At 41.7% G+C, this 26,223-nt stretch overlaps 1 protein-coding gene across 1 annotated transcript in view; it reads right to left on the reverse strand.

Annotated features, from left to right (window-relative positions):
* Positions 1-4,563: 4,563 nt before the first annotated feature.
* Positions 4,564-26,223, reverse strand: part of ccdc85a (coiled-coil domain containing 85A) — a 203,733-nt gene continuing 182,073 nt past the window's right edge. Inside the window, exons 2-3 of the mRNA XM_052011243.1 lie at positions 24,425-24,501; positions 4,564-4,617 (exon numbers count right to left, since the gene is read on the reverse strand). Coding sequence (XP_051867203.1) covers positions 4,564-4,617; positions 24,425-24,501 — 131 coding nt within the window. The remainder of the gene's footprint in view (positions 4,618-24,424; positions 24,502-26,223) is intronic.

Genomic DNA, 26,223 nt, shown 5'->3' on the forward strand with positions numbered 1-26,223 from the left:
TTCTACTGATTCCATAAAATGTACAAAAGGCTGCATGCTAACTTATGGTAGTTAAACCAAAAAGGTAGCTAGATATGAATAATGATCTGAAGAGAACTGGAAATTGTCAGAAGATATATGGAGTTATGAAAAGTTATGAATCTTCAATGCTTGAAAAGTTCTTTTTAAGACAAGTTTTGAAGCTGTAGCATTCCTGGAATAGTGGCTGGGGCAGAAACAATATCAGTTTTCAAAGGCAGTTGGATAAATGAAAGTGATATAGAAGTAGCAAGGATGAATGTGATCATGACTATTTGCTCACATGAAGGTAAACAATAGGCTGAATGACTTGTTCATGTGCAAAACATTCTACGTGTCTGTCTAATCCTATCCACTCTAATCCTTAAGCACTCCTCCTGTTCTGACTTTTTGATCATCACTGAATTTAATTGCTCCCCTGTTGGTCACCATGTGTTCACTTGCCACAGCGCTAAGTTCTCAAGTTCCCTACCTGAATCCTTTTTGCCTCTGGACCTCTCTTTCCTCCTTTAAGAGTCTTTTCATTGACCAAACTTCCTGCACTAGTATTTCCTTATGAGATTCAGGACCAAATTTCTTTGTTAATGAGGCCAAATCATGAACTATATTCAAGGAGTTAGATATGCTGAAGAACTCAAAGGATATGGGAAGAAAGTAGGACAGGGTATTGAATTTGGATGATCAGTCATGATCATTTAGAATGGAAGAGCAGGCTCAAAGGGAAGAATGGCCCATCCTGCTCCCATTTTGTATGTTTCTGTTATGTATGTGAAAAAAAAAACAGAGGATGTTTTGGTAAATCGGAGGCAATATGTACATTCAAGTAGTTGTTATTATTTCAATTATGTATTTTTCCCATTTTAAAAGTTGGACAGTACAGCAGAGACAACAATTTTAAAAATGAGATGTCAATTATACAAATGCTCGGAAGAATGATTGTACGTTGTTGATTCAGTCAAGAGATTGACAATGAATCTTCTAATTGCCTGAATGGTCTCTTTGCTTGTCTTGTGATGAAGGCGAAGTAATAATTCATTCATGGTTATTTCTGCTCATATAATGGTTCACAAGGACATGCAGTTAACTATTGAACTGAGGTGAGCTCATTGAAAATACATTCACAACACGTCAATCAATTACCCATTTCAGTGCATCAGCAACAGTGGAGATTTCTGCATGACTGAAACCAGACAGCAATTTTCAAAGTTTCTAAGGAATGGAAAACCCTGGTAATACCTGAAACAGTAGCAGACACTGTAATCAAGGTAACAATAATGGGTTCTGCTGGTTCTCTAACACAAAATCAAGGTCAATCAAAGCACTGAAGCAGCAGATTAACCTGTCCATGCCCAGCTCCACAATTTCCTGTCATTGCTCAAGCTACTTGAAACCTGGTCTAAGGGAGAGGAGGACTTTTTTGTTTGACACGTCTGTATTTTTATCGAGAGAAAAAACACAATCCTGAGTTTGTTTTTGTTCCAAGATGCCTGGTTATTTTGATAATAAAGACACGAGAGAAAACAGTTCCACTTTACTCTGCTCTTCCATGATAAATACCTGGTGTGTGCTGGGCTGAGATTTCAAACCAGCCCGACAGCTGCTCTGGAGCTGCCTATTCCCAAAGACCAAGCAACACACTGGGACTGCAGATTTCAAAACTTCTTGGATAAGTGACTTGGTGGCCCATTGTTGATCACCAGCCTTGACTTGCACTGAAACTTGAATCCAGTCCAGGCGTGCAAACAAATAAATACAGGGAGATCTAAAGTACAGGGATACTTTTAAGCAGTCTAATTGGGCAATCCAGTGTATTTCTTAATTTGATTCAGCTATTGAAAACATCGGTGTGAATCAACAAATCCATTCTATGATTCAACCACCTAAATACACATGAAACACACAGGAATGGTAGAATGATTTATGTGAATTTTGTGCTAGTAAGAATAAAGGATGTCACTGCTGGAGAATTCTCCATTTCAGAAACTGTTTTTCCTTCTTTCCTTCCATTGCATGAAGTGTGATCCAAAGGCCTCTAAATTGTATTGTGCAATGCAATGTTTTAATGAACTACACAACAGAAGTTTACCGAGAACCTGATCATTAATCTCAATCAGGTACTTTATATGAGTGTGGTGTTTTTCTATTAATTGCAGTGCACTCATCCAAGTACATAGTTCCTTGTGCCTGGAGGCAACTGGGCACATGCAGTGACATCAGTCAGCAGATAAGGCACAATGTTTCACCAAACATCTACAATTAACAACAGCACAGGACTTGACTGAAAACCAGAGGGTAGGCCTTGCTCCAGTGTATGTTACAAGGCACTCTCCTATCTGAGCCTTTGCCAGGAGTCCAACTGTGAGGAATATTGCAGGATAGGTTATTCAACCAAGGTGAGTTCTTGTTTTCTCAAGGGTGCTCTTGCTTTTGACTAGACTCTAATCGCTTCCGATATTTTCTGAAAGCCCTCAAATCTCTCTTCAGTGCCAACTCATCTTCAACTTGCCACAATCCCCTCTGTTCATCTCTTTGTTCAATCTCTTAATCTTCTTCCCATTACCCCAATCTTTCACCCACTGAGCTCCTCCCTGAATCTCTCAGTCCCTCTGACCTTGCCCCTAATCCTTGATTATCCCATGGTCCACTCTAACATTCACTCCAATCTAGAGTGATCTTCTTTAATGCCGCGATCTTATCACTATCCTCCATCAATCTCCACCCTCAACTATCTCCCGTGCCTCAATCCTCTCCACATCCCTTACATCTTCCTCACATTCAGAAGCACCTTGTGTTCTCCTCCTAAATCTGCAGATCTTCATCTTTCCCTTTAAATTCCCCTTACCCTACACCATCCAACATACAACTGTCACAGTGGAATAGGGTGGATGAAAGGCCTAGCCTGCAGTTTTTGCATGCAGAACTGTGAATTGCCAGTTCTTTTATGCACAGTGCTTTAGGCATTACATGCAGGTAGTGTGTTGGAGCCTCATATCAAAGCCGTGTGAGATCCATCCACAGCACCTCATCAATATATGAAAGAATGTTGATATATTTCTAGTTCAAAGTCCCCATGGGTAACTACAAAACTATGTTAGATTGATCAGGTCTTGGAGTACCGAAATATTTGTTGATATCTCTGGCAGCAATTTGCAGTGCTCACTCTGTATATTATGTTTAGCATTGGGAATCAAAAAAACTGCAAATGCTAGAAATCAGAAATAACAACAGAAAATGTAGAAACACCCAGCAGGTCAGACATCATCAGTGGAAAGAGAAGCAGTTAATGCTTCAGGTCCAGCATCAGTTTTTCTTTTATTTTGTACGGTCTGGCCTGCTGGGCATGTCCCACAACCTTACCATTAGCAACAGTGCACAGACAAAGAAGCTTAAGCTGATCTTAAACTGCTACGTCAGTTTATCTGGTCTCACTCTATCAAAGATATTCCCTTTGTTCTATACCTCCCTCCCCAATCTTCTCTGCTCCCCAAAACTAACTTGCTTTCTCTCTTTCACAGTTCTGATGAAGGGTCCTGGACCTGAAACATTAACAGTTTCTCTCTGCACCATGCTGTCTGACCTGCTGAGTGTTTATAGCATTTTCTGCTTTTTCTGTGTTAAGCATTGCTCCCCTGGGAATTACAGTAACAGCTTTTACAATTTTTGATCAAAGGGAAAATTTCAGTGGAACAGGTTGGGGAATTGTTGGAGTCTTTGAAGAATGCTCACAACCTCAGACTAGTTACTAGGATCACAGTTCACAATTCTGGGACCTTTTTCTTAAAAAATAGATCAGCTGTCTTAGCTGAATTTGCTCTTGTCACTATGCTCAAGTTAATGTATTCAAGGGTCCCTTTCAACCATACCTGGTTTCTTCACGGAAATCATCATTGCTGTCCTTAATATTCTTATTAATATACACTTCTACTATATTACCAAGAGAAGGCAACTGCTATAACCTTTATATTGTGTCTACTCATTCAATGGATCCCTATTCTCTCTCTTAAATCAATCCAGTTTCCCAATTAATTTCCCGATTTGAATGCAATATCTGTGAATATTCAAACTACATGCTCAGTACTCAATACTCATGGTGCATATTTCTGGTACTTTCTGCAATCCTTATGAGGTGTATTCTCGACAGGTGCAGAGTAGAAGATATTCAGTGTGCATCGAAACAGAAGTAGAAATAAACAGAACTTTGGTGATCTAGACAGAAAAGAGGACAGAGCATATAAAAATTTTCAAGTTTTCCAGATCCACCAATGTATTAATACAGAAAATAAACAATAGTCAAGGAACCAAATTGGGAGCATCAGAGGGTGGGAGGCATGGGGAACAACTTGAGAGACAGAGGCAATACTTGTAATGTAACAAGGCTACTTACAGAGAAGGGGGTGCAAAAATTTTATGTACTAAGTACAAAAGCTAACACATTTGCAAAAGACAAGAACCACCATATTTAACCCTCAAGAAGATGCTATAACAATAGTAATAAATATTGCCTTCCTAGAAGTCCTGTGCAAAAGGCAAGTAACAATATTGTGTCTACTTCACCTTGGGTAATGAGTGCTCTGCTTTCGTTTCTTGTTCACTCTGCACCTAAAGATAGAAAAAGCAGTGATCAGATTGGATTTTTCTGTATGTGATGGAAAATGAATGAAAACAAAATCTAATGTCTGATTGGGTATGGCCAAAGTGAGAAGCACAGACAGAATTAAATTACTGCCTATTCAGAAAGGCAAACTATCACATTATAGAAAGAGTTACTACAAAATCTACTGTACATTCAATGCAGAGTATATTTCCTTGCTTGAATAACCTCTTAAAAAAAATCTAACGGAGATCAATGAAAGTACAGAAACTATAAAATTGCAATCATTCCAGACAGCTGGGCAAAATGCTTGTAGAAATTAGCCTGACAAATGTCAAACTGATATTTCTCCCTACAAGCACATCACAAATACAGCTGATGGATCAAAATATAATTAAAAAGTTGAAAAAAAAGTAGATCAAATTTTGTGTGTGATTTATGATGAAAGTACACAGTTAAAACTAGCCAAACAGTTTATTATGGTTGATACGGTTGACATGCTGATTGCTGCTCCCAGTGCTGTGAAATCAATAACCATCAAACTGGCTCTGGACACGAGAAGAAAGTCAGCAATATAGCTGTGGGAATTGTAGAGCTGAACTCATGAATAACATTGTGAAAACAGTAATTTTGTGGGTGTCCCATGAACCAAATGTAAATTTCTGATAGTTGATTCTTTTGATACTGAACAGAATACATTGTTGCTAAAGACAGTCCAATGAAGACCTGCAAGATGTGGTAATCCTCTAACATTTTTTGCTTTGGGACAGCTGGGTCTGTCCATGATCACTGCAGGTTGGAAGACAGATTAAGATAATTGAATTTAAATTTTTAAATTTTATTTACAGCGTGGTAACAGGACCTTCCGGCCTAACGAGTCCGTGCCGCCCATTTTAAACCCAAATTAACCTACCCACACGTCTTTGCAATGTGGGAGGAAACCAGAGCACCCGGAGGAAACCCACACAGACACAGGCAAACGTACAAACTCCTTACAGACAGTGACGGGAATCAAACCCCGATCGCTGGTGCTGTAATAGCATCGCGCTAACCGCTATGCTACGATAACATTCTTCTTCCTCAGCAGTCCCTTGAGATTAAGGATTAGTTGCTTCCACTCCAATTTTGTGAGTTAGGAGGTGCTTCATGAGGCCATTGTGGGAACCACAGACCCTTCCTCAGATGGGGCAGTTGGTGCCTGACAAGTATGCACTCCTGATGCATCACCTTGAGATCCTCATTAACATCCTATAACTTGTTGATTTTGAGCAGTCATGGCCCTGAGTTTCCCAGGAGTCAATGGGCTTGTAGCAACTCCTTAAGAAGGCCTAAGGATGTCGTTGAATTATTTCCTCTCCATGCTTGGTAATCTCTACACAATAGAGGTTGGAATGGAACGTCTGTTTTGGGAGGCTGGTGCCGGACACACAGTTGATGTGGCCTGCCCAGTGTAGCCTACTGAGTGTAACTTGGCCCCATGGCTGAGGAGTGGCAAGGACGCTGACATGCTTTATTTATCCTTCCAGGGAATTTTTTTTGCAGAAACAGCATTGATGGCATCTCTGTGGTACTTTGAGATGCCTGCTGTAGATCGCCTTACCCTCAGAAGCATAAGGAGAAAATGATCACTACTACACAGCAGACCACAAGTTTTGTTCCACAGTGCAGATCCTATTATTCCTTTTATAGTACAGTAATTGATGGCATTTTTAAAAGACTATTCAGCTATGTGAAGATTATTTCAAAAATCTTTAACCATTTTACAATGTTCAAATCAAATTAAAATTTATTTTTTGGTTGCTAATAAAATAACTTTACCTCTAGTTTTTTTTGAGTTTTTCATCCTTTTCACGGTCCTATTCAGTTTATTTAATTCAGATGCTTCAGTGCCTTCTTCACCCACATCTACAAAGTCATGCCCCACTGAGGTTTTTGTCCCATCCTTTGCCTTGTCTACTTGCTGTTCCTGAAAACATGGGGTAAATTTCCACAAACTAAACCCAACTGTACATTTCAGTCTCCATGCCAGGTAAGATGATAAGGTAAGATTTCTTTATTAGTCACACGTACATTGAAACACACAGCGAAATGCATCTTTTTGCGTAGAGTGATCTGCGGGGCAGCCCACAAGTGTCGCCACGCTTCTGGCGTCAACATAGCATGCCCACAACTTCCTAATCCGTACATCTTTGGAATGTGGGAGGAAACCGGAGCACCTGGAGGAAACCCATGCAGACACAGGGAGAACGTACAAACTCCTTACAGACAGCAGCGGGAATTGAACCGAGGTCGCTGGTGCTGTAATAGCGTTATGCTAACTGCTACACTACCGTGCCATGTACATTGCTGTGCTATCTAATGACTGGACAGAGATTGGGTTTACATTCAACCAAAAGTTTCTATCACTCAACACAGTAAGCCTGAGGCTACCTGCCAGAACCTTAGCGTCATAGCTGTCAACTTTATTACTGTACCAGACTGAGTACATGGGTGTGCAACCAGGTTGCCCTGGCCAATCCATCACAAAATCTCAAAACCCTTCTGAGTCCCAGAGGCATAGACATCAGTTCTATTTCCTAATGTGCTCCACCTTATTGTTACTCAGCCACAATACCTTCAGCTCAAGGCTGTTTTCTGTAAAGCTGTTTGCAATCACTCACCTTCCACACACACTGCAACTCATACAGGACTCTGAATCCCATTTCCTCTCCTACAAACCATCATCTTTGTCCTTGTTGATCAGCAGTGGTTCTCAATGTGTTTACATCTGGCTGCTCATCTTCAGATCATCTTCTTCTCCCTTACCCTGCTATTTAAATCTGAATTTGTGTTGAAAATCAATATGTGACTCTAATTCCTTTACTTAGTGAAAAACATGGAACAATTCACGCTCCGACTTCATGATCATGATTTTAGCATTCAAACACTGCTAACTTCACTCACCGTCACTGGCCTTAGATCACATCACCAAGATCTAATATTGGAGTAGCTAGCATCACCCAAAGCCATCCTTATGGTTAAGAGCAAGCAAGATTCAGCAGCATGCAAACTCTGAAAACCCTGACCAAATTATTGGAAGGTAGGAAGGAGGTTCACTTTCTACACGGTTCCATGCAGCCCTTCAAACAGAGTTGAGCAGCAGGGGGAGCGGGGGAGGATGGTGGGTGAGATTTTTAATGAATTCATCACAAAGAGCAAGCATTCACAAATGAATGGAATGCTGTATTAAATGTAATGACCTTACACACATGATCAAAGTCAGTAAATACATCAACAAATTCTCTCTCAGACCAGTGCAACAATAGACTCATGCACTGTATGATACAATGCATCTGCATCATTTACCTAACAGCAATCTTTAGCTTTCAGGGCCCTTATCATTAATATGCTCATCTGCACCCTTCAACACTTACCTCAAACATTACGTCCACATCTCACAAGTTCCACACAACCTCTGCTGATCAATCATAGTGGGCACAATTCACACACAGACTGTGTGACACTCACAAACACACTTGTAGAAAAAGATGGTGCATAACTGGTGGGTCATGCTGCTTCCTGTGATCCCCAGCCTGGAAAGGAGAGCACTGGCCATGACAGAAGCAGCTGTCATAGTGTCCATGTCTGCTGGTGATGAAGCAACAATTCAGTTTGATGGTTTATTCTTATCCCACTTCCCTCATCATCGACAATCTCTTCTGATTAAACAGCTGCAGTTGTTTTAAGTTTTCTTCCAAACTTCCTGAAATACAAGTTCATACTAAGCCTTCTTTTCCCAGATTGCCAAGAACTTCCCACCTGACCAACCAGTCATTGAACAGCAAGATAGTGAAGATGCTTGCAGAGTTCAGTCAAATCAAGTTTATTGTCATATGCACAAGTACATGTATGCACAGGTGCAATGAAAAACTTACTTGGAGCAGCATCATAGGCACATAGCATCATATAAGCAGCATTCACAAGAAAAACATAAATTAAACATGAATTATACACAATTTTTACAAGAAAAAACACGATTTGAACAAAAATAAAACAAAGTCCATTTTAGTGCAAAGTGGTCATAGTGTTGCTAAACTGTAGTGATTAGGAACACAGAACATAATACATAGAATAGTGCAGCATAGTATGGGCCCTTCAGCCCACAATGTTGTGCTAATCTATGTAAATCTGCTCTATGGTCAATCTAATCCTTCCCTCCTACACAGCGCATAACCCTCCATTTTTCTTACATCCATGTGCCTATCCAAGAGTCTTTTAAATGTCCCTGTTGTATCAGCCTCTACCACCACCCCCGGCAGTGCATTCTAGGTACCTACCATTCTGTGTAAAAAAAACCTACTTCTGACATCTTCCCTAAACTTTCCTCCACTCACCTAAAATGGATGTCCTCCAGTATTAGCCATTGCCACCCTGGGAAAAAGGTGCTGGCTGTCCACTCTACCTATGCCTCTCATAATCTTACACATCTCTATCAAGTCACCTCTCATCCTCTGTCGCTCCAAACAGAAAAGCCCTAGCTCACTCAACCTATCCTCATAAAACATGTTCTCTAATCCAGGTAGCATCCTGGTGAATCTCCTCTGCACCCTCTCTAAATCTTCCACATCTTTCCTGTAATGAGGTGACCAGAACTGAACACCATACTCTAAGTGTGGTCTAACCAGAATTTTATAGAGCTGCAACATTACCTCTGAGCTCTTGAACTCAATCCCCTGATTAATGAAGGCCAGCACACCATACGCCTTCTTAACCACCCTATCAACTTGCGTGGCAACTTTGAGGGATCTATGGATTTGGACCCCAAGATCCCTCTGTTCCTCCACAATGCTAAGAATCCTGCCATTAACCTTGTACTCTGCCTTCAATCTTCCAAAGTGCATCACTTCACACTTCTCCAGACTGAACTCCACCTGCTACTTCTCCGCCCAACTCTGCATCCTGTCTATATCCTGTTGTAACCTACAACAACTTTGTACACTAGCCACAACCCTTTCAACATTTGTGTCATCTGCAAACTTACTAACCCACCTCTCCACTTCCTCATCCAAATCATTTATAAAAAAAATCACAAAGAGCAAGAGTGCCAGAACAGATCCCTGAAGAATACCACTGGTCACCGACCTCCAGGCAGAATATTCTCCATCTACTATCACCCTCTGCCTTCTGTGGGCAAGCCAATTCTGAATCCATGCAGCTAAGTCTCCAATGGATCCCATGCCTCAGGACTTTCTGGATAAGCCTACCATGGGGAACCTCATCAAACGCCTTACTAAAATCCATATAAACCACATCCACTGCTCTACCTTCATCAATTTGTTTTGTCACCTCCTCGAAAAACTCATTTGGGCTTGTGAGACACAACCTGCCCCTCACAGAACCATGCCGACTATCCCTAATAAGATTATGCTTCTCCAAATGCTTGTAAGTCCTGTCACTAAGAATCCTCTCCAATAGTTTGCCCACCACTGATATAATTGTCAGTGGTCTTTAATTCCTAGCGTTATCTCCATTACCTTCCTTGAACAAGGGAACAACATTTGCCATCCTCCAATCCTCTAGTCCCACTCCTGTGGCCAGTGAGGACACCAAGATCATTGTCAATGCCCCAGCAATCTCTTCCCCCACTTCCTGTAGTAACCTGAGGTATATCATATCCGGCCCCGGAGACTTATCTATCCTAATATTTTTTAGAAGCTCCAACACTACCTCTTTCCTAACCTCGACATGCTCCAGCACATTAGTCTGTTCTATGCAGACCTCACATTCTTCAGCTTGTCCCTCTCCCTGATGAACACTGAAGCAAAGTATTCATTAAGAACCTCCCCTACCTCTGCTGCCTCCAGGCACATTTCCCCTTTATCCCTGAGCAGTCCTATTCTCAACTCTAGTCATCCTCCTGTTCTTCACATACATGTAGAATGCCTTGGGGTTTTCCTTAACCTTACTTGCCAAGGCCTTTGCATATCCCCTTCGAGCTCTCCTAAGTCCCTTCTTAAGCTCCTTCCTGGCTACCTTATAATTCTCAAGAACCCTGTCTGATTTTTGTTTCCTAAAACTTAATTTGCTTCCTTCTTCCTCTATTATTTTTGCATCTTTCCATAATCTACTTATCTGCTCCTCAGTGTCCCGGTGGCTACTGAGGGGCCTATAGAATATTCCCAATAGAGTGATTGCTCCCTTCCTGTTTCTGACTTCCACCCGCACTGATTCAGTAGACGATCCCTCCATGATGTCCTCCCTTTCTGCAGCTGTGATACTTTCCCTAATTAGCAATGCCACTCCCCCCCCTTTTATCTTCCTCCCTATCCCTTTTGAAAGATCTAAACCCCAGAACATCAAGCAGCCAATCCTGCCCTTGCGACAGCCAAATCTCTGATTCAAGAACAGCTACTTCCCTTTAACCATTCAGGTGTGCCAGTTGGTTCAAGAACTGAATGGTTGAAGGGAAGTAGCTGTTCTTGAGACCTGGTGGTGTGGGACTTCAGGCTTCTGCACCTCCTGCCCGATGGTAACTCCAAAAAGATGGCATGGCCCGGACAGTGGGAATCTTTGATAATAGATGTTGCCCTCTTGAAGCAGCACCTCCTGTAGATACTACCAATGGTGGGGAGGGATGTGCCTGGGATATATTGGGCAGAGTCCACTATTCTCTGCAGCTTCTCACATTCCTGTGTTGAAATGCTGTATCAGACCATGATGCATCCAATCAGAATACTTTCAACAGTACACCTGTATAAGTTTGTTAGAGTGTTCAGTGACAAGCTGAACCTCCTTAACCTCCTTAGAAAGAAAAAGCGCTGGGTGAACTTTCCTCATGATTGCATCTACGTGCTGGGCCCAGGACGGGTCATCCGATATGTTAATGCCGAGGAATTTAAAGCTGCTGACTCTCCCCCAATGGAGATTGGTGCATATCTGCCCTCCTTCCCCTTCCTCAAGTCAACAATCAGCTCTTTAGTTTTGCTGACGTTGCATTGAGCGAGAGGTTATTGTTGTAGCTCCACGCAACCAGGTGTCCTATCTTGCTCCAGTAAGCTGACTCATCACCACCTGGGATTCAACCAACAATAATAGTGTCATCAGCAAATTTGAAGATGGCATTGGAGCTGTGCTTAGCTACACAGTCATGTGTGTGTAGAGAACAGAGCAGGGGCTAAGCACGCAACCTTGAGGTGTACCTGTGTTGATGATCAGTGAGGAGGAGGTGTTGTTACCAACCCTCATTGATTGAGTTCTGCCGATGAGGAAGTCAAGTACCCAGTTGCAGAGGGAGGAACAGAGGCCCAGGTCTTGGAGCTTGACGATGAGTTTTGATGGGATGATTGTGTTGAACGCCGAGCTGTAGTCGATGAACAGCAGCCTGACGTATGAGTTCCTGTTGTCCAGATGGTCCAGAGCAGAGTGAAGAGCCAGAGTAATTACATCTGCTGTTGACCTATTGTGGCGGTAGACAAATTGGAGCAGATCCAGGTCACCTCTGAAGCAGGAGTAGATTTGCGCCATAACCAACCTCTCGAAGCATGCCTTATGAAAGCAGGTTGAGGGAACTCGGCCTTTTCTCCTTGGAGAGACGGAGGATGGGGGGGGGGGGGCCTGATAGAGCTGTATAAGATGAAGAGAGGTATTGATAGGGTAGGTAGTCAGAGGCTTTTCCCCAGGGCTGAATTGGTGGCCACAAGAGGACATAGGTTTAAGGTGCTGGGGAGTAGATATAGAGGAGATGTCAGGGGTAAGTTTTTTACTCAGAGAGTGGTGAGTGCATGGAATGGGCTGCCGGAAACGGTGGAGGAGGCGGATACAATAGGGTCTTTCAAGAGACTGTTAGATAGGTACACGGAGCTGAGTAAAATAGAGGGCTATGGGTAAGCCTAGTAATTTCTAGGGTAGGGACATGTTCGGCACAGCTTTGTGGGCCAAAGGGCCTGAATTGTGCTATTTTTCTATGTTTCTATTACAGTTGATGTAAGTACTAGCAGATGGCAGTCATCGAGGCAGGTGAACACTCTCTTCTTGGGCACCGGTACAATAGATGCCTTTTTAAAGCAGGTGGGAACCTCAGACCACAGAAGTGAGAGGTTGAAGTACTCAGCCAGTTATGACGTCTGGGCCAGATGCCTTTCATGGATTCGCCCTCTTGAAGAATGCCGGGACGTCAGCCTGAGAAACTGAAATTACAGGGTCATCTGAGATGTGGGGGCTCGTGTGGGTATGTCATAGTTCTCCCCATCAAAGTGTGCATACAAGGCATTGAGCTCATCCACGAATGATGGGTCATTTCCACTTATGCTACCCGATCTCTTATAGGAAGTTATATTGTGCAAGCCCTGCCACAGCTGTCGAGCATCCACTTGTGATTCCAGTTTTGTCCAAAATTGTCTCTTAGCGCTCACAATGGCCTTCCGGAGGTTGTACCTGGACTTCTTATATGACTCTGGGTCACCAGCCCTAAACACCACAGATCTAGCTCTCAGCAGATTATGAATCTCCTGGTTCATCCAGGGCTTCTGGCTGGAGAAGACTCGGAACATTTTTGTGGGTATACACTCGTCCACACATGTCCTTATGAAACCAGTGATGACTGTGGCATATTCATTTAGGTCTGCTGACGAATCCTTGAACATGGTCCAGTCCACCAACTCAAAGCAATCCTGAATTCACTCCTCCACCTCTCCAGTCCTGCTCTTAATAGTCCTCTTCACTGGTGCAGCATTCTTCAGTCTCTATCTGCATGCAGGCAGAAGCAGCACAGCCAGGTAGTCGGATTTACCTCAGTGCAGGCAAGGGATGGAGCAGTAGGCATTCTTGATGGTGGTATACCAGTGGTTGAGTGTGTTGAATCCTCTAGTATTGCAGGTGGTGTGTTGATAATAGCTAGGCAGAGACTTCTTCAAGCTGGCCTGATTAAACTCTCCCATCACAATGTGACAGGTGGAGTACACTGCTTCATTCTTCTTGATTACAGCACTTAGTTCCTCAAGTGCTAGCTTGATGTCTGCCAGAGATGAGATGTAGACTGCAGTCAGGATGACGATGGAGAACTCCCACAGAAGATAGAATGGTCAGTACTTCACTGCCAGATGTTCCAGGTCGGGGTGAGCAGGAATAGGACAAGACCACCACATTCATGTACCATGACAAGTTTGTCATAAAGCAAACACCACTGCCTTTTCCCTTACCCGATATTGCCGTCCGGTCCATGCAGTGGTTCGTAAAACCCTCAGGCTGGAGCACTGTGTCAGGCAAGTTGGTGGTGAGCCATGGCTCTGTGAAACACAGCAGTCCCTCATGTCTTTCTGATAAAGCAATCTTGCTCTGAGGTCTTCACTCTTGCTTTGTAATGACTGCAAGTAGCCTTTGGGAAAGCAGTTCCAGGATTTAGACCCAGTGAGGATGAAAGATCAGCAAGAAATTTCCAAATCAGAATTATGTGCAACTTGGATAGGAACCTGCAGAAGGCAGTCTACTGATGCAACTGTTGCCCTTATCCTTGTCTTTGTTAGAGACTGTAGGTTTGGTAGTTACTGGCAGAGTGGTCTAGGGTACTCTGACAAGAGTTGTCTCCTATTTCCTGTTCCTCCTGCTCTGTAGCTGCTGGCAAGTGCTGAGCCTGCAGGATGCAGCCAGCAACAATGAATCCTTCTCTGCTGACTGCAATAAATAACCAGTGAGTTTCAGACAGCAGAACATCTGTTCAAGCATTATGGTAAGAACATAAATAGAACATCGAACAGAACAGCACCAGAAAGGCCATTCAACCCACGATGTCGTGCCGATCTTGATGCCAATTTATACTAAATGTCCTCCTCCTGTGTATCATCCATATCCCTCCATTCCTTCATCATATGTCTTTCTAAAAGCCTTTTAAATTCCACCAAACTGCCTGTTTCCATTACCAACCCTGGTAACCCATTCCATGGTTATGCAACTCTGCATAAAAAACACTTCTCCCCTCTAACCTTAAAGGCATGTCCTCTCGCACTTGACATTTCTACCCTGGGGAAAAGATTCTGACTGTCTACCCTTATCTATGCCTCTCATAATTTTACAAACCTCTATCAGGTCTCCCTTCAGCCTCCGACCTCTTGGGAGAACAACCAAAGTTTGTCCAACCTTTCCTTATAGCTCATACCCCCTAATCCAGGCAGCATCCTGGTAAACCTTTTCTGCACCCTTTCCACAGTCTCCACATTCTTCCTATAATGGAGCGACCAGAACTGCACACAATACTCCAAGTGCAGTCTGACCAAGTTCTATATAACTGAAGCACAATTCCCTTACTCTTATACTCAACACCCCTACCAACGAAGGCAAGCTTGCCATATGCCTTCTTTTCCACCTTATCCACTTACATAGCCACTTTCAGTGAATTACGGACTTGTCCCCAAGATCCCTCTATACTTCAATTCTATTTATGGGCCTATCATTGATTGTGTACTTTCTCCTTTCATTTGACCTCCCAAGGTGTAACACCTCACATATGTCTGGATTAAACTCCATCTGCCACTTCTCTGCCCATATCTGTAACTGATCTATATCTCGCTGTATTCTTTGATAGTCCTTTACATTGTCCACAACTCCACTAATCTTTGTGTCATCCACAAACTTGCTAATCCACCTCAGAACATTTTTATCCAAATTATTGATATATATCACAAACAACAGAGGTCCCAGCACCAATCCTTGCGGAACACCACTAGTCACGGACCTCCAGCCAGAGTAACAGCCTTCCACCCCTATTCTGTCTTCTATGGGCGAGGAGGTTCCGAATCCAAACTTGCAATTCATCCTGGATCCCATGCATCTTTATCTATCTATCATGAGGGACCATATCAAATGCCTTACTAAAGTCCATGTGAATAATGTCCATTGTCCACATAAAGCACTATTATATTGGCACCATGTTTCATTGTAGGAGTGTTCTGCACTGAAACCTTTAGAGTACTTATCCTCTTCTGACAATTGCAAATAACTTGCCCCCAACTAATTCTCATACTAACTAATAAATCTGTTAGGCATCGAGGATCCAGTCATAGAATCATAGATTCATAGAGTCATACAGTACAGTAGCAGGTCCTTCAGCCCACCACGTCCACACTGACTATTATACTTATTCGTCCCATTTATCTGCATTTGGTCGTACCCTTCTATGGCTTTCCCATTCAAGTGCTTGTCTAGATGCTTCTTAAATGTTGTGAGAACATCTGTCTCCACCACCTCCTCAGGCAGTGTTCCAGATTCCAACTACTCTCTATGAGAAAAAAAAACCCTCAGAGCCTCTCAGATCACGGTTAGCGCGACGCTATTACAGCACCAGTGATCGGGGTTCGATTCCCGTCGCTGTCTGTAAGGAGTTTGTATGTTCTCCCGTGTCTGCGTGGGTTTCCTCCAGGTGCTCTGGTTTCCTCCCACATTCCAAAGACATACGGGTATGTTAATATGGGTTTAAAATGGGCGGCATGGACTCGTTGGGCCGGAAGGGCCTGCTACCATGTTGTAAATTTTAAAAAAATCTTCTACCTCTCACTTTGAACGTTTGTCCTCCTGCCTTAGACATCCTCACCATGGGAAAAAGATTCTATCTATCCCCATCATAATTTTGTACACCTCGGCCTCCTCCACTCCAGTGGAAACAAGCCCAACCCATCCAATTTCTCTTTATGACTGAAATGCCCTAATCTAGGGAACATCCTGGTCAATATCTTCTGCAACCTTTCCAACGCAATCACTTCCTTCCTATAGTGTTGCAACCAGAATTGTACTCAATACTCCAGCTGTGGCCTAATGTTTCATAAATTTGTAACATGATTTCCCTGCAATGATAGTGAATGCCATGGCAGATGAAGCAGTCCATATGCCTTCTTTACCGTACTACCACTTTCAGGGATCTATGGGATTGTATCCCAAGCTCCCTCAGTTCATCAATCATCCCCTGAGGCATGATCATATACTGTGTTTGTCCTAGGTAGGTAGGTTTCTTTAAGTAGCTATCCCTCTTTAAATAGCTGGGCTCCCACTGTGTATTTAAAATGTAGCAGTAGCTGGATCATTGCAGCTGAATTTAACACACACACTCACGTTAACATTGCATGAGGATTGACATCATGATCTGCCAGCTCTGCATCCTTGCAGCTTGCATGGCCATTGCACGTTTGAGCACCACAATCAAATTCCTGGAAAGGCATGAGTCATATTGGACAAGTGCAAACACAAACATTTCAGTGCCCATAAGTCTGAAAGAATTGATTCTACATAGACTGATTCCATGGTGCCTGGGCTTTTATCCTATTCTTAATATATGAAACAATATCATCTGGGGACAAAGACAGAGAATGTTTGAATTGCTCAGCAGCTCAGGCTACTCAAAACAGAGTTAACATTTCTCAATCCACGCATGCTACCTGACCTTCTGAGTGTTTCTGGCATTTTTTGGTTTTGACCTAGATTTCCAGCATTTGCAATTTTTTTTGCTTCAATATTTTGGGGGTAGTTGTGTGCACTTTCAGAGTGATGGCAAAATTTGAGACTTAGAATTTGTTTAATATTCATTTTAAGTTTCAATGCCAGCATTTACTGACCATCCTTAATTGCCATCAAGAAGGCTGCAGCATTGCCCTAACACACAGTGACTGCAGGAAGCACCATCTACAAAATGCACAAAGTTATGTGCCTGGGCTACTCTGATAGCACCTCCCTAACCACACCACGATCACAAAAAAGGACAGTACGTGCATGGAAACACTTACAGGTTCCCCTCCAAGTCGCACACTGTCTTGACTTGAAAATATGTTACTGGTCCTTCACTGTTACTGGTCTTAATCCTAGAATTACCAACCTATCAACTCAACAGCACTGTAGGGATACCCTCACCAGAAAGACTGCAACACTTCAAGAGGGCGGCTCACCAACACCTTCTCAACGGCAATAAATGCTGGCCTTACCAGCAACATGCAGATCCCAAAAAAAAACTCTGCTTTCAACTAATAACTTTGCAAGTCACTGAGGATCCCATTTAATAGCAGTTTTTTTTTTCAGGTTGTGCAGGGCGGGTGTTAGAGTTTATGACAATTCATTTTTCATTCTATTTGCAAAAGATAGTATTAATTGACTACTAGATGAATTGGGAAAAGTATTTTCAAATATTGCTCCAAATAGACAAAGCTAGAAGTTGCTAACAACAGAAAAGTAACTGCATGTATTTTTTTATTGCTAAATTGTTGTTTATAGAAATATTACAAGCTACCATGTGTCTGTGATATTGGTGAAACATGCTGCCCTCTGGCTTTTAAATTATTTAAATTTCTATTTCATGTCCATCAGCCACACTCTATAAGTGGATTTATCAATATGTATTTGAGTGATAGATATGCAATGCGGAAAAGCCTGTAATATTTTGAATCCAAGACAAAGTTGTTCTAAGAATATGCAAGGTAGCTGTGACAGTATTTAAAAAAGTGGGTACAATTTCACCTTTTCAATGGCATTAGCCTTTATATGGGCCTGCAGGAACTGTGCCTTGCACAAAATATATTTTATGTAGAATTTATAGCCATTTATGTAACATTCAGCGTTAACACAAAATTTCTGCTGTGCCAACAGCTTCAGTTCAAACTCATCAGGCTGGAAAATTGGTTTCAGAGCAAGATGCACCATGAAGCAGCTAAAAGGTCACTCATCAGTATGGTAAGTGTCTATTTTTGTTTGGTTTTGCAGTTGAGGAGAGAACAGACATCAGGACTTGTTAGGCTATGAAGCATCTGTGTCTTTCAAAGGAGTGTGATAGGTGGACAATCACTAGCTGTCACAGATATTATAAATGGTACTTAGCTAAGCAAGCTAGCTGGAGTCAGAAGTTGTTCAATGACTGTGACTTCCTTCAAAATGTGGCAACCTTTGTTTCAATTTCAGACCTGGAAACAAGTACACTATTCCTTCCTGCTTTTGGGGAAAAAATACACAAGCTGGGATAGGATTTTTTAAAAGTTTTTTAATTGTTCAGACATTACTTCAACAAAGAAAAGAGACAAAACATTCTTTACACTGTGGCAAGTAAATCCCCCTGATGCTGAGGTAAAACATCATGCACACCAAAAAAATCCCAGATTCGGGCTTGGTGATCTCAGCCCTGCCCCAGAGTGATAAAATTCCTTCCAGTTCTGTATGTTATTGAGTGACCTGCTTGCTGGGAAATGAAAAAATATGGACTGGATATTTTAACATAGCTAGCATATACAGTCAAACAGCATGTTGACACACAGTAACTCCAGTCACATAGAAAGGCTGATCTCACGAGTTGGTGGTGGGTGGGGAGGAACTGAATGGCTACTGACATCCTTGGAGTTAGATCCAAGGACATGTATTCAAAAGAGGAGAAGGGATCAAAGTAAGCAAGTTCCTGAGGATCAGAGGCATTAATCCTGGTCACAAGGTGAGACGAAGGATGAGATTTATGAGTCATATAGTTAAGCAGCATGGAAGCAGGCCCTTCGGCCCAAGTCGTCCATGCCGACCAAGAGGTCTGTCTGAGCTTGTCCCACTTGCTTGCATTTAGCCAATGTCCCTCTACACCTTTTCTATCCATGTACTTGTCTAAATGTCTTTTAAACATTGTGATTATATGCACCTCTGCCACTTACTGTAGCAGTTCGTTCCCTCTACCCACCACCCTGTGTGTGAAAAAGTTTCCCCTTAGGTCCCCTTTAAATCTTTCCCCTCTCACCTTAAATCTATGCCCTCTAGTTTCAGACTGCCCTACCCTGAGAAAAAGACTCTGACCATTCACCTTATCTACAACCCTCATGATTTTATAAACCTCTATAAGGTCACTCGTCAGCCTCCTACACTCCCAGCTTATCTAGTTTCTCCCCGTAACTCAACCTATCAGTCCCAGTAACAACCTCATGAATCTTTTCTGCACCTTTTCCAGCTTATAACCATGCAACGACTGGATTGTTTGTGAAAACTCATTCAATTCACTAATGCCCTTTAGGATAAGGAATGGATGTTTTAACATAGCTCATATACACAATCAATAATGCCCTAATCGTGTCTGACCTTTATGTGATTCCAGACCCAGCAAAGTTGTTGACACTTAACTGTCTGCTCGGTTCAGGAGCGATTGGGGATAGATAATAAATGCCGGCGTCGCGAGTGATGTCCACATCCTAAGAACAAATAAATAAAAAAAATCTGCCAAATGCCTGAAAGCAGGCTGATCGATTATGAGCAATGGGCCTTGTTAACATGATGCCAGCAAGCTGCTTGGTGCAGATGGACACACTGCTTCAGCCAATTAGATTCTCATCCAAATCATTAATATAGATGATAAACAAAACACAGTGGAAAGTCCTGTATCCCATTCCTGACTTATACCTTGCAGGTGGCAGAAAGACTTTGGGGTGTCAGGAGGTTGTTACCCAGCCTCTGACCCATTCTTGTCACCACATCATTTCTGGTCAAAGGTGACCCTTAGGTTGTTAATGGTGGAAACTTGGTTCTGGTAGTGCCATTGACTGTCAAAAGTAGATGGATAGCTAGTCGTTGCCTTGCACTTTTGTGGTGTTAATGTTACTTGCCATTTATCAGTCCATGTTTGATTGTTATCCAGGTCCTGATGTGTGCAGACATGGACTGCTTTACTTGCTGAGGAGTTATAACTGGATTGAACATTGTGCATTCATCAGCAACCATCCCACTTCTGACCATACTTTGGAAGAAAGGTCATTGGTAAAGCAGCTGATGATTTTCTATTTGATGGCCTTTGACTTCAGTTTTACCAGGGCTCCTTGATGCTACAATTGGTCAAGTGCTGCCTTGTAATCAAGGGCAGGTACTTTTACCTGGAATTCAGTCCATTTTTAGACCAAAGCTATGATGAAGTCTGGAGTGAAGCAGTACTATAAAAACCCAAACCAGGCATCTGTAAGTAGGTTAAAGTAGAGCATTGTTGTTTGAAAGCACTGTTGCAACACCTTCCATCACCTTGATGATTGTGAGTTAACTGTTTAGGTGGTATAAAGCTGGATTCTGAACAGGACATACCGGGACAATTACCCACATTGTTGGGTAGATACCAGTGTTGTAACTGTACTGGAACACTTTGGTTCTTCCACAGATCTTCAGTTCTGTAGCTGGCTGGCCACATCATTTTTGCTATATCCAGTGCTTTTCATAGATAGAACATTACAGCACAGTACAGGCCCTTCGGCCCACAATGTTGTGCCGACCTTTTAACGTCCTCTAAGATCAATCTAACCAATCCCTCCCACATACCCCTCCATTTTTCTATCATCTATGTGTCTATCTAAGTCTCTTAAATGTGCCTAATGTATCTACCTCTACCGGCACTCCTGGCAGAGTGTTCCACGCACCCACCAGTCTGTGTAAAAAAAAACTTACCCTTGACATCCCCCCTTTACCTTCCTCCAATCACCTTAAAATTATGTCCCCTCGTGTTAGTCATTTCCACCCTGGGAAAAAGTCTCTGGCTCTTATCATCTTGTACACCCCTATCAAGTCACCTCTCATCCTCCTTCACTCCAAGAGAAAAGCCCTAGCTCACTCAACCTATCCTCATAAGACATGCTCTCCAATCCAGGTAGAATCCTGGTAAATCACCTCTGCACCCTTTCTAAAGTTTCCTACAGTGAGGCGACCAGAACTGAACACGATATTCTAAGTGTGGTCTAACCAGGGTTTTATAGAGCTGCGACATTACCTCGCGGCTCTTGAACCTATGTGGCAACTTAAGCAATTTTTTGATATCACATCAGTCCTGTCTTTCAGCCAGGTTGGCACCTCATTTTCAGTCATGCCTGCTGAGGAGTTCAGTCTTCATTGAACCAGGCTTGATCCCTGTTTGATCATAATAGGGGAGCACGGCGACAGATTTTGATAGTGTACCTCGCTGTAGCCGCTTTTAATCCACAGACCACACTTGTGGATCTAGAATCACATATCGGCTAAACAGGACAAGAATGGTACATTTCCTCCCTTGAAGGATATGTGTTAGTAGATAGGACTACAACAAAATCATAGCTCCTTAGTCATGATGACCAAAGTCAAATTATTAAACAAATTTTCCACAGTTGCTGTGGTAGGATTTGAACTCTAGCCTCTGGATTGTTACTGCAGACCTCTGGATTACTTGTTGCTGCCCCACCATTACCATCCTGTACCATACAGGGCAAATCAAATAGGACAAGTCAACATGAATTGTATAGTGCCAGTTTAGCACAAGCCTCATTATTCATCAATATATAATTCTTCCTACTGTGCAAGGCAGCTTTTACAGACTTCAAGCAGTATCATTCTAAAGCAATCCATATTTTTGAGTTATTCCATTGCATTATTTTACATTTCAGAAGCTTAAGCGTGTTATTTGCATTCAGTAGCACCAGATATCTAATGGCATACTGATGAAAGAAGTGAAGCAGTAATGTGAGCTGAATGCACTGAATTTATTGGCCGTTGCACGACATTAACATTTGAAATGCGCTCTTCTGTCATAACCCCTCAATTCACAACTCTAACAACATGCTGACCTTGGGCAGGAATTATATATATATCATTCAAAATCTGGCAGCAAACATAGAACAGAATACAAAATTATTCACTTTACTGGAAGAAACCATGGATAGCAATCATTTAGCAATGTTAAGGTTAAGGGTTACTCGGTGGAAAATGTTCAAAACTTCCCTTTCAAGGTTAAAGTTTTTGTAGAAAGTATTCTCAAGAGATTTAATGCTTTAGATTTGGTGGTATGTCAGGAAGCTTGGAAGAATTAATTTACATTTATATAGCACTGTATTACATTCTCAAGAAATCCTTGCATGCAAAATATCACATTTGTTATTTTGGACTTACAGTCAGTCATTACATGGGAAATAAGCCTCTAGTTCATTAACTAACCATTCCAATTAAACTGAACTTGAATTTTATTTTATTTCTTTTAAACATGGCTTGAACTTACTCCCAGTACAATGCTGTGCATTAAAACAGCTTCTTGTATTCATTTCAGACCTCCAACTAGGTCACTGAAACCACATTACTGTCTTTCCTCTTGATCACAGACCAAAACCAGCTCATCCCTTCAGACTTCAAAGGCCAACGGATACTGTCTGAAAATACAAGATGCTGTAGGGACAAGCTAAAATATGAAAGCCCCTGACCTGTTGCCATAGTTTCTAGCTGTACTGATGAAGCATTGCAAAAGATGGAAATACAACAGGTACATTCATTCCACCAGATTAATGGCAATGTGGTGAAGATGGAAATTTGCCTAGTAGCTTTAATTCTGCTGATCTTTCATCAGTCTCTAAATAATTATGAATTTATTCTGAGTTACAGGTTCTCTCTCACTGGAAATATTGTTTCAATAAACTTACCTTCCTTTCACCCAACACTAAACTCCCCTCTGATATACATAAAAATTACAATTGAAATATAATTCTGGTGTTCACTAATAAACCTGGAGGAGCTCAATTTTGAACGATTCAGGTTTTAAATTTGACATTGCCAGTGTTGCTGCAGTGTAAAAGCTAATAAGAATTGAGAAGAGATTGTTTTGGTTAGATCTCTACCAACTGATCATTAGGGTAGTTTTTTCATGGCCTAAGTGACTCTTATACAAAACATGTTTGATGATCAATGCTGATGAACTGAAAATCTGCACGTCCATGATCTGGAATCACAACAAGTTAATGTTTACAGCAAAGACAGATTGTTGGAAGTGGAAATGAATGTGAGCTTTAAATATGAGGTTTTGAATGCTTCACTGCTTGCTATTAACTGGAAGCCAGTTTAATTTTGATTTTTTTGTTTCAGATATTTTTGCAGCAGGTTTCATCATTGTTGCAATTAAAATTTTGTATTTGAACATTCCAATAGATTCAGGGGTGTTACCTACCTGGCAAAATAGAATTCTGGGATAATTGTGCCACAAGGTTAACTTGTGAATTCCTTTGTTAAAAGTTGTAATGAAACAATTTCAGTTTGGCAGTAACAAAGCAGTCAATACTTCTGTATGGGCATATGTGGAGCTCAGAGAGTGTTAAATAATCTAGCTAAAATCATGACAGAGTGAGACCAATCCTTTTGTGACAAGCAGAATTGCTCTCTCGATGTAATATAGTGATGATAACAGCTGGTCTGATCTTGGCAGATTTTCTGAGGCATATTAATCCTTTTGCTTACTGTCCTTATATCTTCTGATAATTTGATTTGCATTTCCAGTATTCATTAACAATTACAAAGCAAAGTAACCTGAACATTTTTCTCTCCACCATTATCATCAAAACATATTATGTGGTGTTACCTTAATGCCGTGTGAAAATTGCTCAATTTCCTACATCACAACAGTAAATTTCAATTGTACTTTGATGGCTGCAGAATGCTACAAACTGTGGAAACATATTTCCTTTAATTGCTCTGGTTCTACAGTGGCATTACGCATCACTGGCGGAGCACAGATAACCTCAGAGTGATATCTTGCACACTCCCTGCTCAGCCTGAGGGTTTCAGCAACCTGCACAAATAGATTTCTGGAATTCATTATGGCTGATTATCTAAAGTAGTTAATGAAATGATCATGAAGCAGTTTCCTCTAGATGTTTGAACAATATGGTTAAACCAAAAACCTTTTCCAAGCTGGTATTAAGCATTAAGTTTATTCTGAACCACTGAATTTTGAGTTTTGATGAATGTTCCTAAATTAAGCAGCAGTTAAAAATACTACCATTTTCACATACTATCTCCAGTTGCTAAGAAGTGCTAAAATCATGTCACTTTTCAGCTGGAATGAACAACGAAATGACTCACCTGGGGTAACATTCGGTTTTCTTCCTCAAGCTGCTTCACTCTAGTCTCCAGCTGTTTGACATAGGTAAGCGCTGGCTCTGAAACAAAGTAAACAGTCACATTTCATTAATCTAGAGCAACACTCAGTACACAACCATTTCTTTTCAGCATCTTCCAAAAAATCTAAATTCCAAGACCATACAGCATTAATAAGCATCTGATCATGGCCAAGACATCTGGCATTGCTGGAGTTCTCATCAGTCTTGAAATACATTAAAATCAATGGAAATAATGCCTGCACTAAATATCACAGTCATTGCAAAGTTCAGGACCATTGTAGGTTTTTAAACTTTTATTGCAGCTCTAAAGGCATGTTTTGTAGCCGCATCTTCATTAAATGTGGCAATCTGTACCAGCATTTTATGGGCCCAGGTGGGTGTACAGCGAAGGCAGCTCATGGCACGTATATCCAGAGATTGACCAAAATTTCATTTTCTCATATGCTCATATTTTCTCATATTCTCAATTGCTCTTTAAACATGCAAGCCATGAGAAAAGGGGGGGGGAGAGGGGGAGAGAGAGAGAGAGGGGGAGAGAGAGAGAGAGGGGGAGAGAGAGAGAGAGAGGGGGAGAGAGAGCGAGAGAGAGAGAGAGAGAGAGCGAGAGAGAGAGAGAGAGAGAGAGAGAGAGAGAGAGAGAGAGAGAGAGAGAGAGAGAGAGGTGTGCACTTTGATTATTCACAAGACTGTAAAATTCAAAAGATAGTAAAAACTAAAGCACCAAAGGATCTTGTTTTGTGCCCAGAGACTCTGGAATGTTCAGAAGTTGTTGAATTAAAAACCATCAAAAGAGTACTTCAATTGTTCAAACAAAAAAGTGCAACAACAATCAAAATCACACTGAATCTAATGATTAGTTTGTTTGCATATGACATTTCATGTTAAAAATGCAGTTAGCCCATTATAACTAAATTAACACAGATGTGGGGAGTTTTGTAATTTATACTTCCCCGCCTAAAATATAACCCTGTTATAAACATGTAATTCCACTTTAAGTGCTATACAACTTGAAATGAAGCTCCATTCTAAATGTAATCCCATTGTAAAGATCAAAAACGTGTTTTACCACCTGGAGTACATTGGTTAATTCCAGTGCATGAGCAGCGCTGCATTGATTCCACAAATTGTTTGTCTTCGTGGGATAGGTAGGTGGGAAGAGATGTGAAACATTGTGAAAGGTCAAAGGGGAAGCTGAAATTTTAATTAATAATGGCTAGCAGTGTCTTACTTTAAAATTAAGAGCCCTCAGCCACCAGGTCACTGCTGTGAATGAAGAGTGGACTGGTCAGTCACCAGATGACGTTGGCAAATGGAGCACTGATTCAGAGGTTGCAGTTGGGGCAGGGTAACCTGGTCAGCTACCAGAAATTATATCTTACTGGATTGCAGACAAGTTGACGCTGAAATGGTCATGAACATGGAGGGTTCAACTTGTAGCATTAAGAAAAAAGGAAGGTTTGTAGTGTCAACTGTCATTTTAAGGGTATCATAATATCTCAACCTCAAGTAAAGGTACATCACCATAGGATGAAGAATTCCAGACTGTTGCCTTTAAATCTCTGCATCAGACTTTCAGAACTTACAGTAATTCAATCATGGTCCATCATAATTGCAGGAAGGGGAGGGGCAACACCAGCCCCATCATGTTGAAGGAGAGTAAGCAGCAACTTCAAATTAAAAACACATACATGCAAATTATAACAGGATTTTCAAACCCCTCCTTGGCTTTGTTCCTACCTATTTCTGCAATCACTTCCTCCT

This window comes from Pristis pectinata, chromosome 3, assembly GCF_009764475.1.
Source record: "Pristis pectinata isolate sPriPec2 chromosome 3, sPriPec2.1.pri, whole genome shotgun sequence".
Taxonomy (NCBI): Eukaryota; Metazoa; Chordata; class Chondrichthyes; order Rhinopristiformes; family Pristidae; genus Pristis; species Pristis pectinata.